The sequence below is a fragment of the Xiphias gladius genome, chromosome 16, assembly GCF_016859285.1.
Source record: "Xiphias gladius isolate SHS-SW01 ecotype Sanya breed wild chromosome 16, ASM1685928v1, whole genome shotgun sequence".
Lineage (NCBI taxonomy): Eukaryota > Metazoa > Chordata > Actinopteri > Istiophoriformes > Xiphiidae > Xiphias > Xiphias gladius.
In genome coordinates, this window is record NC_053415.1 from 14,723,808 (window position 1) to 14,743,063 (window position 19,256).

The 19,256-nt window shown below is 40.3% G+C and overlaps 1 protein-coding gene across 1 annotated transcript in view; it reads left to right on the forward strand.

The window, feature by feature from the left end:
- The first annotated feature begins 5,801 nt into the window (after positions 1–5,801).
- rapgef4a (Rap guanine nucleotide exchange factor 4a) overlaps positions 5,802–19,256 on the forward strand; it is a 38,594-nt gene continuing 25,139 nt past the window's right edge. The window contains exons 1-4 of the mRNA XM_040148345.1: positions 5,802–5,869; positions 9,380–9,522; positions 9,667–9,755; positions 10,356–10,502. Of these exons, the coding sequence (XP_040004279.1) occupies positions 5,802–5,869; positions 9,380–9,522; positions 9,667–9,755; positions 10,356–10,502 (447 nt within the window). The remainder of the gene's footprint in view (positions 5,870–9,379; positions 9,523–9,666; positions 9,756–10,355; positions 10,503–19,256) is intronic.

The following is a 19,256-nucleotide window of genomic DNA, read 5'->3' on the forward strand; positions in this document are numbered from 1 at the left end:
AGGCTCCGGAGCGCGCACACATTCCAGGGCTGTAACCCGCCGCTCCACTCCTCTCCGGCCCAGCCCCTTTCGTTCCCCTCCGCACAGCGCGGAGACACCGGGAGCTGTAGGGGAAAGACGTGGGCAAGAGCGCACGGTATGGCAGAGCCCATCTAGACCGCTGCACGGGGCAAAAGTCAGCCCCTAGACTACAAACACAACTCACCAAAGTTCATTCGCACTACGCGTGTTTAACAACCGCGGCTGTAAAAAGTTTCCATTTGACAAGGAAGAGGGCCTTTCCTTACGACCTTTCCACAGGTCTTTGCATTGTTTTCACTGAGTCATTCCTATTAAAATATCTCAGCATTGAAAGGACACTCCACCGATTTTACAAATTTAGTCCAGTTTACTTGTCACAGGGAGTACTGCTCAGGCTGTAAAAAAAAAAAAAAAAAAATTGAGAGTTGTATAATGTCTTTGGCTCTGAAGGGAGTCCTGCTGATGTCATCTTGGCTTGGGCTTGAGACTTAAAACGGAGAATCTAAGTTATAAACTGGAAGTTTGTAAGAAACTGGCATTGGGGAGACAGAAGGGGTCTAATAAAAGATGCTATTGAGCTGCATTATGGAAACTAAGATTCACTGTTTTTGTAGCTTGTAGTTTGTATCATGGCCTCTGCTGCTTCGATTTTGACCGCTCTTGTTTAAAATCTGTCTCTTTTGAGTCCTCCAACTCAATGGTAATGCAAAACCAAATTGCAGGAGTACCCCTACTTTGCTGAAGCAACATATTCCTTTTAAATGATGCAACACTGCTATAGTATGTAGCAATAGGGGGGACACTTGGCCAAGGCTTTAATCACCACCTGGGCAAAGTGGACAACTGCAGCCAGGCCCCAGATCCCCAGGAGTCCTAAAGGTTAGCTGCATGCCAGTGGGTTTTGGTTATTTGATTAATAGGCCTTTTTTATCACAAAAGACATTTTGACATGTCACAGTAAGGCAAGCACAGGTCTAATAATAAAATTACAGATGACTGAATTCCATTCAGCTGCTTCACTTTTAATACTGTGCATGTTGGCTCACCGTCACAGTGTCATGTCTTATGGGGACCTGTGGTTTTATGACAAGTCAAAATGTCTGCTGTGAAAAAGGCCTATTGCTCAGAAGAGGTGTAAAAATAAAATATATTTCATAAGTCAGAAAGCAAAAATTGGACAAAATTTGACAAAAGATGGCCCTGGGTTGGGAACCGATGCTTCAGGGCTCCATTCAATTCTATACTCAGTGGAGCCAGGCGGATTCTACGGTAAGGTACCATGGTCCCACGTCTGCATTCCTTTGTGTCTAAGGGGGCCCATAGTTCCTAGAAACACACCAAATTCTGGAAAAGTGCACCCAACAACAAGACACAGCAAGCTAAGTTTGGTTGTCGTGCACGTATCATACACAAAGGCATGCCAGCATTTTACATGATGAGTCAGAAACATTAAATGGCAAGTGCTGCATAAAACATTGAGCAACAAAGTGGAGAACATACACTTCAGACTTTTTCTACTTTTAAATCCAGTCTCATATCTCTGTGGTGCAAGACAAATTCTTTTCATAATAGAAACAACTCAGTAATGTTATTCCAAAACATGATAGGGCACTAATCTCACTTCTGAAGTCACAGCAGATGTGTCACATGTGTCTTGGCAGTAATTGTGGCCCAGTATTCCTTCACATAACACACAGTGGGTCAGGTTTATGTACTAAGACTATACATGGCCTGAATAAAAATAGGTCACCAGCAGATATCCTATATCCTTCATACATTTGCTCTAAGTGTGCTTAGTGTTTCAGGACATTTTCTTATTTTTTATATATTTTCTAATATATTATGCTGATATAACCAATTAAAGTGATTTCACAGAACCGCAAAAGATTCAGTGGTAACAGGATAAAAAAACCTTGAAAATATGATCCATTTAGTTTTTACTTGCCATTCATATTTAAAACCAGGCCCCTTCCCCAGAGAGCAATACTATGCAGTTTGACTCCTCTGTTGCAAAGTTGACATCTGCTACATTACGTTTTGTGCCCGCTTGTTTGATTCAGAAAATAAAGCGATGCTGTTTTCTTTGAGATAAGCCAAAAAGATACTAATTGGGAGTGTAGTCAGATTTCCTTGGTGGCTGAGAACCTACATTGCAAAAATATCATCCAATCAAGCTGACCTAGGAAACAGAAGCCAGATCAAATGGGAGAAGATATTCTTTGAACTCCGCTTGTATGGATGAATGTTTGAATATTTTTAAAAGAGGATGAATTTGCATCACTTTAAAATCCAAGTTTTAATAACACATTTATCAGGTCATGTTTATAGAAGACTTTGTAGCTTGACATACATTTCAACTATATTTTTACACATTTTAAAAGTATATGTTGTTATGTTTGATCAGATTTTCAAACATTTTGATATATTACATGTAAATATGTATACAACTAAACATGAGGAGCATTATGTAACAAAATGCAACGAGGGTAGTAATTATTGATCAATTTGAACCAGACTGCAGCAAGAGGCTTAAGCAGATGGTGATCTATTTATCAGGCATTTTTTTGTGAGCATGGCCATTATTTCAGTTGCCTAAAGTGTAATCCCATGTTCATTTTTAATTGTACAAAACATGAAATATTGAGACCACAACTCTGAGTTTTTTCTTCCAGAGAGCATTCCTTTTTGCCCTCGATTATCAGAGGCGCATTCTGGGCTACCTTAGCCCGTCATATCAGCCTTGTAAATTAGTGTTTTAAAACATTCTGAGAGACGTTTCTGGAAAAGGTCCAGTCCTCAGGCATTTCCTCTGGAGTTATCATCCCTCACATTCCATCTGCGACATGGTTATCAGATATGTGAAGTTTTATATGGCTTCATATAACCACTCACATGTACAGAGGTTATGTAAATTTTGTTTGTTTACACTGTAAATTATGGCTTTCAATTCATTGTTCTGTATTCAAATGTTACTCCAACATGACATGAGGTTGTGAGGTCACAGACTGAGAGTCAAATATCTGAACAGTCTCAGTTATGGAGCACGCTGTTTTAAACATCATTTTCTTTGACTGTGAAATTTAAACTTTGCTCTTTTAAGTGAGACTCATGTCTACCAAAACAAACGTTACATCTCCACATTATCATCTGACAAGAAGAAACAAATAGATTTTGATAAAAGTTTGACCCTTAACATTCAGTATTTTAAAACTGTGGGAGTTTATAAGAGTTCTGCATACCAGCATGAACAAATATCTCTCCAAAAGCTCTTCGGCATCTGAAATCACGCTGTGTGTGCTCATAAGGGCTGCATGTGTTTGGGTGTTTACCATTTCTAGCTCGGTTGATCATCTCCTAGCGACTATGGGCATGAAAAGCCATATATACACAGTAAGTGGGCTTTCTCTCAGGAGTAACATGGCATGCTGCAGCAGAGCCAGTGGTCCCTATAGCAACCCTTCAAACAACATGGAATGAACAAGACAAACCAAGTGGAAACAGGAGCAGGTGAAGATATCTGGTCTGAGTAACCGGTGGAACCTCTGAGACAATGTCTCAAACTCACTCCAGCCAAGCACAACTAATAGCACGAAACCGCCTCTACACCTGGAGTTTTTCTTTCTTGCTGAAACATGCGTAATGTTTAAATACTGCCATACAGCTATATGTCAGGACTTTGCTTTTCAGTATGCATATCAATTCTACAGCCTTTTCATGACACGGGATTATTTGCACATTTACTCACCATAGATAAAATATTAATTACCCGCTTGTGTTGTCATTTAAACCTTTTCTAAACAAAAGAGTACATTCAGATATGTGTGATTTAATAATATCTTTGAGAGAACATGAAGTTGCTGTGGTTTGTGAACTGCTAGATTCAGTGAAGTAATAATAAAGGTGTAGTGGGGAAATACTGCAGTGCATGTTGACATCTTCACACATTGTTATGTTTTGGTCTGTGGCTGCTGTGAGTTGGTGGTATGCAGTGTTACAGGAATGCGTGTTTTGTGCTGTGCATGCCCTGGCCTGAGCTCAGCCTTGCATCTCCACTATTTACCTTTGCCAAAGGGTGTGTGTGTGTGTGTGTGTGTGTGTTAGGGTTAGTGTTTAACCCCAAATGTTTCAAGCCTTGGCTACAGTCTCAAACTATTTTTTTTATATGCAAGACAAGGCTAAGTGTTAGTCCTTTTTCTCTCTGAAAGGGGAGTTGAATCACATTCTGGCCTGATGAGAGAATCTTCTTACCTTGTATACAGAGAATGCCGCCATCTCGTGGCAGATAGAAGTATAGGATTTTAAATATTGGCTCAAAAAATGTGATAAGCACCAAGAGCAGTTGATAACTTGCCCCACACACACACACACACACAGACCCCATCACCCAACCCCCTAAAATTAAATGAAATAAAACAAAGTTTCATCATTTACTGTATGTATTCAATGCACATGTAGACATGGCCCTGTTCCTGCAGGCAGCTGCCGTTGCTTCACGGTCACTGTATGCAGTCATGCACCATAACACCTAAATTATGATTACTCTTCTTTGATGACTATTCTGGTAATTATTTCACTACATTATTTGATATGACTTACCAGCTGATTCCCCATTTGTACCCCCAGTTCACTTTTTCCGACTCTGGGACTTGTTTTATGTTTCATCTGATGGTAGAATGTGTAATATTCGGTGCCACAATTATCCCTCCCATTACAACGTCTCTGCAACAATCACAAGGATGCTGCACTGAGAGAAGTTTTGAGAAATTCAACCTCACAGTCACGTTTTCGATATGATTGATCTGTGGGAGTGAAAAAGTTTTAGGTGGGTGGTTACAAAAGCAGAGTACAGACATTAGCTGGTAGGAGCTGCTGCAGTATTTGGACGAGATTTCAAATGTTTGAGATGAATTGTTAAACATCACTGTTATTATTTTTTACAACTTAGGTTATCTACAGGAGAGACAATTTTACATTAGGGTGGGACATTCTAACTCACTAATAACATTTAATTTAAATTTCTATAATACATCTCATTCGCCCATATTCTTGAAACAATTAAATTAACACTCAATCTAATTCAACTGCTCCAAAATAAATTCTACCTTCATGAAATTTTACGGAAAGTTATTTCTAATATTTAGTCTGTCCTCAGTGATATAAACGGGGTGGAACACTGCTCAGAAAAGCACAATACAGCCTCTAAAATGACCATAAAGGTCAATCCACACCTCTCTAAAACAGTTAAAAACATAAACGGAACATTATAACCTTCAGGAAGGGAGGATTTATTGCAGGACTGTTGTATTAGACTGACTTTGTTCTAGCTAGATGCACCTAAAACAGAGTGCATAGTGTATAGTGTGTTTTAAATTGCAATCACTGTGCAAATAATAATGTGCCAACCGGCAGTTGGCACATTATTATATAACAGCCTCCCTTAAAACACTGTCTCTACCCTAAGTCTAATGTGATGTTTAAACTGAACGACAGATGAACTCGGAAAGATCTGACTTTCCCTCCGCCACATCTCTCCGGAAAGTATCGTTACTTTTACCGGCTTCACATTCATTCCCTCCAGTGCATTTCCCGTTGATGCTGGGAAGGTGAGTGAGCAGCAGCAGCAGCAGCAGCAGAGACGACAACACGCCTGTCAGCAGTGGGTGAGTGAGAAGGTGAGGGCAGATGAAGAAGTGCTGCTGCTGATGCTGCTGCTGCTGCTGATGGTCCAGCCCTCTCCTCCTCCTCCTCCTCCTCCTCCGCCGCCACAGCAGGATCGCAAGATGGTAGCAGCGCACACTTCTTCACACTCGTCGGAATCTGCCGAGTGGATTATTTGTCTGGACAAGAGGTAATCCATTTATATATCATGTCAATGTCATTGCTTTCAGGCTCATTGTATGAGCGGAGAATAAGGTTGTATCGACGATCTGCCCCAAGAGCTTGGGCGTTGGGTTTCAGTAGCTGAATGAAAACACTGATGTAGACTCCACAGTTTGAATTTCCCAACAGAATTGACATTCAGGGCTTCAGAGCTTGAAATAGGGCAATTAGGAGAGCAGGGCGCGGGTTGACACCAGCAACTGACAGGCGTTACCTTTCTGCTTTAAAAGAATGTTAGTTTGCACAACTGTAGCTGTGGGAAACCTAAATGGCCAGAGAAATGTTGGAGCAAAACTTAGATCAGTAATCACTGCATCAAGGCTAGCAACTTTAAACAGGTGCTGTGCTGTCAAATGTTGATTTGTTTCTTAAATGTACCCTCCAGCTGTTTGCCGTACTCAATTAATTGTGATTATTGTTCATATCCAGGACCAATACTGTGATGGTTTATACCCAAAACTGTTCAGCTACTCTGCTCTGCACACAGCAGGCTGCATGCACAGGATGGATTAATAAAAGGGGCCATCAAGTAAAACTTTCCAAAAGATATGTCAAAAAAAATGTCTCCTGGAGTGAGCCTCTCTGCCATAAGCAGAGTCGGTACTATGCTGATGCTATGGCTTAGATAATGCATAGCTCTATTGAGAGGTGTTGATTAAACTCATTTTGGAGGTGGTAAAAATATATAGGGTGCACTGCTGTTTTCAGTCAAACTGTACGATTTCTGTGTTTTAATGTGCCACAAGACTACATATGAGACCAAAATTATTGTCAATAAGCTACTAGAATATTTTAAATGCCATGTGGACGGCTCCTCATCATCGCAGACTATGCTTTTTTGAAGTTTCTTACAACCTCTGGCCTGGTCACTGAGAATTTAGCTTCGGACTAAATTCTACCACAAATCAATGTGGAACACTTGGCCTGATAAATCGCCGGAACTACTGTATACACACCTGTCTGAGGAGGTACTAAACCAACAAGCAGAGGGAAAGGGACCGCTTTAGTCACCTGATTTTGACTTTAAGAACTATGAACACTTCACAGGGTAGTCTATGGCAAGTAGTAAATTTGATTTCTGATATTTATGAATCATCATCACTTTGTATCACCACTGACAGATACTGTGTTGCACAACTGTAATGTGCATGCCTGTCATCTACAGCGAAGAACTGCAATATGCGTAACTGTCTGCATGATATGCTCATTAAATAATAATAAATTCTATTGTGAGAAGTTTCTGAGGCACTGCATAGTGTATCAGTTTTACCCTTTGAAGTCACACATTCAGACTCAAAATGGTGGCATATTAACAGTGTGTGTCAAACAGTGAGGGATGCTGGACACAGCTCAGTTGTAAATGGGCCACTTTAGATACACAGGATGAAGAGGGAGAGAAGAAGGGGTGCATCACAAACAAAGGTCCAAAGTACATCATCTATAAACAGCCAAATGACGCAGTGTGCCAGGCATGTTTACACAGTAATATACTCTGGTCAGTCATGGTTTCCGGTCCCCCTTAGCAAAAAGCATTTGTGATTCACCATAGCGTTCTGTTGCTAATTTTGCAATGAAATGCAATGGGTGATGAACATGTATGTGTCCATGCCTACTGTATGTGGAAACACCCCATCTGAAAACTGTACGTCATTGCGCTTCTTCATAGTATGGTATACAAAAGATGAGTGAACACAAAGACCATGGGCGTCATATGCTTAACTGTTCATATTATTACAGTTTAATAAAGAGCTTGGCAGATGCAGGAATGTGCAAAACATCTATATCTCACGGTGGAGCTGGACTGTAAATTAGAAGCAGTTGTCACATTAGGTTCATCATGTTTTGTTTTATACATACTGCAACAAGCTGCCTCAGGATGAAAACAATCTGTCCTCTCTTGGGTTCCACTGTATATCAGCACTTTTGAAAGTTTTTTTTTGTTGTTTTTTTTGTTGTTGACTTGGTTGGTTTGCAAATGGACACCTTGGCTTCATTTTTGAAAATCAGGCTCCCACACATCTCTCTCTCCTGCCTCGTTGTCTTCACTTTGCAGTGTGTGTGGTAAAGTACACAGTGCTGAAATAATGGAGGGTAGACTTTTCCCTCTTCTTCAAAAATTATTTAGGAGTAAACCAGGGGCTCTCACACATTACATGTGGCTACAGGTGTGATTATACAGTCTAATCAGCTTTAACACTTTAATTGTAGTACACCAGAGCTGATAGTACAGTACAATAAATCGTGTTCAGAGCTACATTAAGCCAGAGGATTGTTGGCAGAGGTGTAGCAAAAGCTTGTTTCCCGTGTTGAATTATTGATACTGTTTGGTTTCACTTTTTTTTGAGGATGGATATGGATTCAGTGGTGATGTAAGCTACAGTAGAACCACCCACATGTTACATCAGAGGCTCTGGATTTAGTGTAACAAATGTGGGGCAGTGTAATACAAGAAACACAGGAGTTAAAGCACACACTGACACACCTGTGATCATGTGAATTTGATCACCATTTTCTGCTACAGTTTAAGTCACTCACACTGTTAGAGCTCAAAGTGATAAAAGGCAATGGATAGAAACAACTCTGTGTATTCACATCCATGCACTAGAAACAGTTTGCAAATTGTTTATTAAGCAGAAGCCAAAACTGTCACCCTTCCCAATTCAAATAAAAAGACAAAGGGAAATACATTTTATTACAAAGCTCCATGTGACTTTTCATAGTAAAATATTAACTTTAAGGCTTGATCAGTTTCTCAACTGTCTAAAAAGACTGAAACAGTGTTTAGGAGTTTCTGTTTCAACCTTCAGACACTTCAGAATCGCCTATTCTGATCTGCAGACAGAATTTATTTGATATAGTGTGCACAGTGGGAAAAGTATAATAGATGTGTGAGGAGTCTTTAGCTATTGTGCCTCGTCCATGTAATATCAGAGTTGTTGTAATTACGAGTTTCAGACTTGTAAATAGTGCCCACATCAACGTCGTGATTGCGATTGGGAAACTGAGATTTTTCTAAAAGCTCTGATATAGTGACCGACCTGGCACTTGAAATGGATGCTTCACATCAGCCAGAGTCTCCCGTACAGTGTAATTAAACCCAACTTTAATGGATATGGTGTTATATTGTCAATACAACATTATTTTAATCGTCACACATCTAACTCTGTAATCATACAACTGCAATGATATGCAGCATCATGAAAAGTGCATCAGACTGTAGTTGTACAGTCTGATCTTCTGTCCAGGGTGCTGCTATTGTGCATGTGTAAGTACACGCTGTAACATATAGAGCTTAACTTGAAACTAGAGGAAAAAAGTGGTGAGCAAGAATTAATTGGTGTCACATCCCTCCTGCAGAGCTTCAGATGCAGTTATGCTGCCTGGGCCGACGCAGGCTCCTGCAGCCTATTTATGTGCCTTCGTGTATATTTATTTTGGCAGTTACCTGTACATGGTCCTTTTCTTTCTATTTCTCCAGACCAGCAGAACGCTCTGGGGAAGATGTTGACATAATCCTTGCACGTCTGAAAAATGTGAAGGCCTTCGAGAGGTTCCACCCCAGTTTGCTGCAGCGGATTTGCCTGTGTGGATTCTATGAGTGTCTGGAGAAAGGCATCACCTGTAGGTCAAAACACAAGCTCTGAAATGGACACATATCTGTGCACAAAATAGTTCCTCAAAAAAGAACAAAGAATTATGTTTCTCTTACTCAGTTGCTTTCTTAAAACATGAAGATCTTTTTTAAAACTGCGCTGTTTTTTTCAGTGTATCGCCAAGGAGACATTGGCACCAGCTGGTATGCCATCCTCTCTGGTTCACTGGATGTTAAAGTATCTGAGACATCACGTTATCAGGTACGACATATGATTTCACAGGCATTATATGATACACCAGATGTAACTGAAACATGGAAAAACACATTGGATTAAAAGGTGGAAATGGGTCTCCTCTTCTGTCTAGTCTATTAGCATATCACATATCAGCATATTAGGTGGGCTCACATCTATCTCTTCTCTTTTAAAAAAAAAAAATAATAGTTTGGTTTGCTAAGTCTCTAAATTTGCACCATCTTTCTGTGAAGATTTGTATTATTTGATCAGTAAAGTCCCACTAAAAATTCATCACACATGCAAAAGAATCCAGATCCAAGCTTTTTTGGTGTGTGGGCCGTAAAAAGCATTTTATTGTTAAAATGCGGGACATTACTGAATAGTTGTTAATACTGCAGCTTCATGCACCTTAGTTTGTCTGGGTGCTGATTGGAGTAATTTCTATGCATATCTCCACCACTAGTCTACAGGTGATTGCCTCTAACCTTTTAGGGTGATCAGTGCAACGCACTCAAGTGCTCAGGTGACATTACATCAGCATAGCACAGCGTTCTTGTCTGGCTGGAGGTTTTATTCTAATGAAGGAATCATCCATCTAGGGAACTATCTCTTTTTCTGTTATAGGATGCTGTTACAATATGCACACTGGGGACTGGCAGGGCGTTTGGAGAGTCAATCCTCGATAACACCCCCCGACATGCCACCATTGTTACACGGGAATTCAGTGAGCTACTACGCATTGAGCAGAGGAATTTCAGGGCTCTGTGGGAGGTAGGTGCCAATGTCTGCTCCATCTGTAGATGTGTTAGACTACAGAAGTTTGCATTTGCAGGTGGTGACACATCTGAGAGATTAACGTAAAGTAAGTGCTTAAATCAGAAGACCTGAAAAGGCTGTGAGCTACACATTCATATCATTGATGTGTTTCTTTTAGAGACCTTACATAAATTATACACATTTCCTTAAACAGAAAAGGCAAAGGATGCATCAAACAACATTTTCTGGAATGAAAATAGCCTGGTTCCAAACCTCTGAGTCTCTGCTGGATCCTCCAAAATTCAGCTTGATTATGAAGCCATAATGAAACAGGAATCCTATCTGTACAATCACCCACAATAACAGGTCAAATATTACCATTTTTGCATATGTAAATTAAAAATATGACTCTTTTTACATTGTGAAAATCATTGATTGCAGATACAAAGCAGATCCTTAACAGCTGAGTGGGTCGCTTAAAGGCAGCACGGATCACGGTACATTTATCCATTAATTTTCTGAACTACTGAAGAGGCTGTTATTAAGCCAGGGAACAGCCACCTGCCTGTTCCTGTTGGAAATGAAATGTCAAATGTGACAACTGTGACGAATTTAGCTGAGCACAAACCAAAGCGTAGGTGGTGTCTAGTCAAAGTGTCATGTGGATTAGTGGAAGGAGGATTGTGAATTTATTGTTTGGCCCCCTGCAGGAATAATGTGAGCTGTCCACTTATTATACTGTAACCTTCTGCTCTTAATATTGTGTGTAAGCAGTCCAAAAATATTGCTTTTATTTTGGTGTAGGCGGTCTACAACTTTTGACCACTAGATGGAAGTACAGTGCTGAGGTGAACCAGAGTCTCTCTGGTCCTGTGTGTTTACTGATATCTTTGTTGTATGCATTATTTCAGTTATCTCCCAACACAAGTGTAAAACAGATCCATTATTCTCATAACATAACATAACATGATACTGTAGAGGTATATTTTGCTGTGCCAGGACAAACATGAAATTGAACCTACTAAGAGTATAGAGTAGAGTATAGAGAGTATAGATTGATAGCGACAACACACTAGAGAAGCAGAATTGTGTTTGGACAAATTAAAAATAGGTTGGTCTTCCTCAGTCACGATGCACCACTCACCTCTCCATCTCCTGCTCCTGATGGTTGGTAGGTGTCTCCTCTCTCAGCTCCGCCTCTGTACTGGGCTGGTTTCCTGAGAGACTCAGCCTCATTTCCTCTGGGACCGAGGGGCACAAGCGGGTTAACTTATGATCTGTGTGTCCGTGTCAGTGGAGTGGCCGGTTGCAGTGTGATGGGATACTCAATTCTGGCTGGACCTGTGTTAAGGATCAGGTTGAAATACTACTAGGCTACACATTTCACCTCTGCCCTGGGGGAGCTGCTTTACTAAGGTTTGTTCCAGATGAGATTTATGGATTCTGATTCTGGTGCCCAAATTGTTGTATGTTGTCCTCAGATCTCTATGGATTTGGTTGACATGTAATATAATAAAACACCCTGTGAAGTGACTGTGTTAAGACGTAGTTTGGTGCATAATGTTTAACAGATATTTTGGGACACTATTTGCATATTAATTTGTTCTGGATTTTTATAATAAAGAAGGAGAGTAGACTTTTTTAACAATGTAATTTTTTTTGTGGAAAAAAAATATCATAAACAAGTTATTATTCCAAGTACTTTTATATGTCTTTTACTTTACTTTTATATGTCTTAAAACACATCTGGAGGGGATCTTTATTGTTTCCTTTTTAAAATGTTTGCATCACTTCAGTCACTCATGCAGCTCAGGTTGATTTACAGGTTATCCCAATGAGATATCAGCTGTGTTTGCTCTCAGTAGTCTTTCCAGACGTACGTCAGCCAAAAACCACGACAACTGTTGACAGCATTAGCATTGATACATGGATCCTCTGTTGTTAGATGTGCTGAGCTGGCCTTGTCTCACAAGTCGTCAAAACTGTTACTGGAGGGCTATCAAGTCAATCTTCATATAATCAGTGTGTTGACAGATAATCACACTCGCTCCCAGTATTTCACAATTTGTTGTTCTTCCAGCAGTTTTGCCAAATTATTCTGCTTGGCAATGATGCTTATTTATTCCTCCCAGTTTTACTGCAATGCAGAAAAATTGCTTATGTTTAATCATCTTACTGGTGGCATCAGACTTCAGACCTTTTTGTGCCAGTTCTTTTGTGCTGTGGTGACAAACGTTAAGCTGCGTGAGCTCAGTATTCTCATTGCCTACAGCCCTGAAAACCTGCGTGAACAGAGAAATTTTCCTTGATGCCAGCTGATTTGGAGAGAGATAGTAATGGAGTGATGTTAAGGGAAAGGTACTGCTTACCCTGCTTTGCTGAAGAGTAAACCTGAGGAAACATCTTACACAACCTACTTCTCCTCCCACAGCTCTGCCCTCCTGCCTGTGGCCAAGTACTTTTACAAAACTATGCCAGAGTGAGCATCACATTGTCCTAATGAACCAATGGATACTATTTTTTATTCTTGACTGTCCATGTCAATTATTCAGTGTATGTCTTTTGTCTGTTTTTGCTCTTTCTCCTAAAGTAAATTTCAGGATATGGATATTTCAGTGTTTTTGTGCTGTACATAGAGCTAATGCATGATTACAAGCTTTCCTTTGCCTTTTTTGTTTCAATATTTCTAGTATTTGACTGTGGTATATGACAAGTACACAAGAAAAGACTCTCTGCCTGCATGAGACGTCCATTGACACAACTCATGCATGCAACTTTAATATTTATTTTCTTCTGCTGCCCACTGCTATGGCCGCTACGATAAGGGCTTTCATGCAGCTTTGCACGTGACAGTAGCTGGATTCTGTCACTGGGAATGAGCGGCCGAGTGCTTGTTTGTTTAACACAGCAGACATGAGCCAAGCTCAGCGCGCGCACACACACACACACACACACACACACACACACACACACACACACACACACACACACACACACACACACACACACACACACACACACACACACACAGGCACGCTGACTGAAGCTAAGATGGCCTCATCATCAATTCGCTTTTCACTTTGTTTCCTGCTTCCGATGGCCACTGTGATTGAAAGAACACAATTGTAATTTGTGTTTTTAAGGTCGTAAGGCAGATCCTTTACAGTCACATCAGTTTGCATGTGCCCTGGACAGGAAGCTTTGTTATTGTGTGTCAGTTGTGACAAATTACACATCACAGGAGGACAGTTGCTGAACATGCTTTGAGTAACACCACATTGCAGATGCATGTGGTTGTATGTATTCTGCCTGTGTGTTTATGTTGGAGCCTGGGAGGGACATTGGTGTGTCACTATCATCAGTCCATAGAAGCAGCCTGATGGGCAGCCAATGGAGAAAGCAGATGAACAGGAAGAGGCAGGGATACAGCGTGCCCTCTGGTGTCTGAGGAATGGGTGGATGGGGGTTGGGAAAACGAGGCCACATGAATTCTCTGGCCTTTCATCATCCAAGTGCCATGCCACATCCATAGCCTGAGTCCCTTCAAGTGTACAGCAGATATGTGCATGGAAAGAAAAGGAAGCTCGTATCAAAAACATTTGCATTTTATTCCTCTTATTTTTTGTTCACAGAGTCATTACATCTTCAAAAGTCTGGAATCTGAACTGCAACCTGTAAAATACAACAGGACTCATAAAAACTGCATTTGGCATTGCTGATTGTTATTATCAGTACATCTTTTAGTCTTGCTTTGGCGTGGCTCTGTGGATGGCAATGTTAATCCACCGCTTTGTTCCAGACTGTAATATCTCTGCAACTAGTCAGTAGAGTGCCATGAAAGTTTGTACAGACATTCATGGTCCCCAGTTGATGAATCCTACTGACTTTGATGATCCAACAACTTTTCTTCTAGAGCTGCCGTGAGGTTGACATTTGAGGTTCAGAGTGAAATTTTTCAACAGCTGAGTTCTGTCATTCATGGTCTTTGTGAACGTTTGTGATCGCCTGATTTTCATGTAATGCTTTTGTCAGGTCAAAATTTGAATTTGTTCATTACTTTTATCGATTTAACAGTTTGGTTTTCTTTCTAATGAGAATGACATCATCACAAAGCTGCTGACGTGGCTATGTACATTAAGTCCTGTTTGCTTCTGAATTCAGCCCTTAAAGTCACAGAGTTTTAAAACTGCTTCCACAGGATTTATTAAAGGTTTTTGTCTGACTCACAGCAACACATTTCTGTGGGGCAGAATAATGTAACCAGTAGAGAAGAACTCAGTTGAACTTGAATCTCCAAGTGAATCCACAACATCAGATTCAAATTTCAAATCAAATTTGTGAGTGACATGAGGAGAAAATAAGGAAGATGGAATATGTTCACTCTCCAGTTGCTACTGTCCCTGATACAGACATTAAAATATAATTTAGCTTAATCTTAAATTGGTGCCTCTACAATACAAGGCCTTATTCCATCAAATTATGGGTGACCAATGTCAAATCCAAAATACAACACTATTTTCCATCACTTGGAAGTCTAATCTGTTTTGCTGTGTTCTGGCAGTTGGCAGTGTAAATTGACAGAGAGTCAGATTTGACACAGAGACTCAGTGACACACATTTGCACCTGCTCTGTCTTTGTTTCTGTCCCATCTCTCTGTTTCCTAGTCACCTCTCCATTCTGCTTCCATAGGTTTAGATTCGTTGCCTGTTTTCTCAGGTGTGCCTTTTGAATGCTCTCACATTCCCAAATTTTATAAATGAAGATAGAGAAAAGATAATAGAACACAAAAAGAAATAGAGTTTAATAAAGATAATCACCAACTGCAATTCACAGTCGTAGAGTATCATAGATTATGACGATGATTACTAGAAATATGCACCAATGTAAAATAAAATAAGGCTTAGAAGCGATATTTTATCATAAAGACCCCTCTATAAGACAGGTTCACAAAAATAAGTAATAATGCAGAAATCAAATTGATTGATATAGTCCAAACATTCCCCTACAAATCTGCCATTAATCAAAGGGAGATATTATAAATTTTAGAAAAGCTTCATTAATTTCTTAACAGGAAAATGCTCATGGAGCTTAATGCAGCTGTCTTGTGTCTTTGATAAGTAACAAGGTGAAAGATAAGACACCATCTGGTCTCGGTCCTTATGAGGAAGGGACTCAGTGATAGGACCAGGATAGTGGTCTATACATCTGAGGGTTGGATTGGATGCAGAAAAGATATTGGCTAAGATTAGCAAGTTTTACTAAATTTTGCTGATAAGTCTACAGAGGAAAACACCTCCCCGAAGAGTTGCAAGCTGATGAAAGCAGCAGGGACATTTTTGCAATACATTTTTACTTTTCTGATCTTCAGATCCTGTGTGACTGACCAGACTGCTTTAGTACTTGCTTTGTGAAGGTGGTCATGCTGCAAATGAGTGACTACTCTAATGTGTGTGTAGGTTAGATATGGCTTGTGATAGAGAGAGAGAGAGAGAGAGACAGAGAGAGAGAGACAGAGAGAGAGCGTGCGAGCATGCTCTCCTGTGTGCTCACTGACTGGAGTTGAGTAATCACCTAGCAACTGCTGCTCAGAAGAAGTCAGCAGCTGACTGGCAGTCTTCTGTTCTGACACAGTGTGCTCTCCCTGCTCTCAGAGGGGTGTGCAGGCTGTGGTGACGGAGCTACTGGATCATGTTGGACCATACTCCATATGACCCATGACTAGCGTGATTCTCTGGGACTCTTAGAATTGGATTTATGTGCTTGGAGTTTTTGCTAATGCCTGGACTAAGTGGGCGTGGAGGACCTTCCAGTCATTAACAACAATAGCAGGCGGCATGGGACGCTGGTAGCATCTTGAGGTAATCTTTCTCAAACTTTTGAACAGTGCAATGCATCTGATTCATGAGAAATATTGTGTAAGATTTGGGGCAAGAAAATTTTGCTGAATTAAAATTCCTGCGGAATTGTTCTGGCTGATGATGCAGAACTACCTGGAAAGTCCTTTTTTGTATTAAAAATAGTAAAATTTATCATTTACATTTCAACTAAAATATAAAAATGTTGAATTTATATTCTTACTGTTTTAGTCTGGGAGGAAATCTAATATTTAAGAGAATACAGAGAAATAGAGAGAAACTAATCTTCCCCCAGTTGTTTCCCCAAGTGCCCTGAAGTGTGCCTGTAAGAGTGCAAAATAATCATTGGAGGCTTGAGAACAGTTTGCACTATGTTGCTTATGTAATCGGGGATGAATTATTCAAAATACAAGAGTGCATTCATGCACATTTATGCTCACAATGCCATAATGTGCTCAAGCATGAAAGAATGAGCAGGAGTGTGACCTGAAAATGCACCCAAATTACTTGGTTAATATCTTCACTGATCTGTTATTATGACAGAGATAAGACTAAACTTATTGGTGGACTCTTACACATGAACATTTAAAGGACAGCAACCATGTGAATCACATAGAGATATGGACTGTATGTTCAGCTGTTTTTCACTACATGGTGACAATCTTTACACTGTTTTTATTTTCAAGATGTATGGGTAAAAAAAATGACATATCGTTAGTACAGGACAGGGTTGAGGGAAATGTGAGCTCCCCTGCTGCTGTGAGCAGTGAAGTCAGTGTGCAGGAGCAAATAAGCACAACAGTTGACCGAGCTTCCCTGGAGGAAAACAGAATGGCACATCTGTTATTGCACATTTCCAGATCCCGTTTTTATGACCTGTGTGGTGATGAATGCGGAAAACACTGAGATGATTCTGAGATATCTGTATATTCTACATATAGCTGATTATTAGTTAAGTGAATCAAAAATTATGTATTTAAAATGTGAGCAGCTTTTGTTTCAGAAAGTAGCACTTTTGATGCATACAGTATCAATTAATTTTTCAATTCAAAATTACTTTCAAAAATATAATTAGCCAATTGTGGATCATGTTACCTGCAATTATAGAGCCATATACTGTATGTGTAGTATTTGTGAATATTGGTATTTTGTCAGCCAGAAATTGCTCTCCCTTTGAGTCAAGTTCAAACGTTTTTCAAATGTTACAATAATCCCCATGGCCTATTCAGTGTATTTTTCGTCTGGCAGCTACAAGACTTTTTGGATGGGCATGACGTTTTCCAGTTGAATCCTCATTACTTAAGATGAGCAACTGCACTTAAAAAAAATATATGGCTGTTTGAGTTAAAGTCAAAGGTACAAGAAAGGAGAGAAGTTGATCAAGACCCTAAAGAAGAAAAGTAAGAAATTTTTAGTCACCAAGCTTAAACCCAAGTTAAGGCTGTAATTAGAGCTTATGCTTGGTAAAACCCTGTAAATACACTGGGCAGTTTAAATCAAATCAATCTGTTCAAATCGCTCCGGCTGGTGTGTACGTTAAACCAAACTTTTTCAGGTTTTGTAAAGATCTCCATCCACACTGAAACTCTTTATCTGAACACCAAAAAATTGGCTAAAAATCTTTCATCTAAATCACAAATGATATTTATCAGCTAGAAAAAGCAAGTCAACAGCCTGTAAGAATGAAGGACTTCCGGTGAAGCCATGTTCGCGATGGATGTCTAGTTACTTACTCTGTCTCAATTGGTCTTAAAAACAACGCCCTACTTGAAAACTTTAACTGGCAAACTTTGAGGAGAGAGAAAAGACTGGGGGGAAATCACAGAGAGGTCAGAAGAGTTCAAAAAAGTGGATAACTGAACAATTAACATCGATAAAAGACCAAATGGAGCACTCCGACGAGGAAAATGGCATCTTGCTATCTAGCAGAGAAGAAGTTACCGAGCCTAGAGATGAGCTTCTCCGTGAAATGTTGTCTATCTTTAAAGACCTCCGTGGCATTAAAAAGGTATACACACAGCTATTTCCAAGCTTAAGGGGGTGGTAAGGAAAGACCCGAAGGAAGAGCCGAACACGCTAAAACACAAGCTTAACCAGAAGTTATCTGACGTTGGGGCGACACTCCAAGCTCAAGGCCAAGCTACCACCAAGGCGGAGGAGAACATTTCAGATGCGGAAGCAAGCAGCGCTGTAACCAAAGACACGCTGCTAAGTGTGTTGAAAGAAGGATGCAAACTGTGAGAAAAAGTGACCGATCTGAAAAGCAGATCCAGAAGAAACAACATTCGGATGTGCCTGAAGACTCTGTGGGAGACTCGATGATTAAGTTTGTGGAAAACTTGCTGACTACAGAGCTCCTCTTACTCGATGGTATGTCCCAAATTTAACGTGGTCATAGAGCTCCAACACAGAAGCCGGGACCTGATGCTACTCCAAGGTCCATCATTAAAAACTTCCTGCAGTTTAATGTTAGAGAAACCGTCCTACAGTTGGCTTGGAAGAAGAAAGTTTACATATATAACGAGCCTATTTTCTTCTACCATAATTATGCCTATAAGCTGATGGAAAAGCGCAGAGCCTACGAGGGAAAGAGTGAGGCATTCACCTCCAAACCCCGTTTATAAGGTTTCACATCCACTGGAGCATCAGTCCATGGACCTATGAGGATGTGAAGGAGGCCGCACAGGAGTGAAGGGGTGGGGATTTCAGGTGGCCACGACAGGGGAGGACCCGGGGTCCAGCATGAAGAAAAACATACTGAAGGCGTTTCCATGGCAACAAGTACATGAATGGAGACAGAAGTGAGGAAAAAAGCTTAAGGAGTTCGGGAGAACACCCCAACATTAAAAGAATGGAAACCACACTGAACAAAAAGTGAACTGACTGGGAACCAATTGAACTGGTCAGTATTGT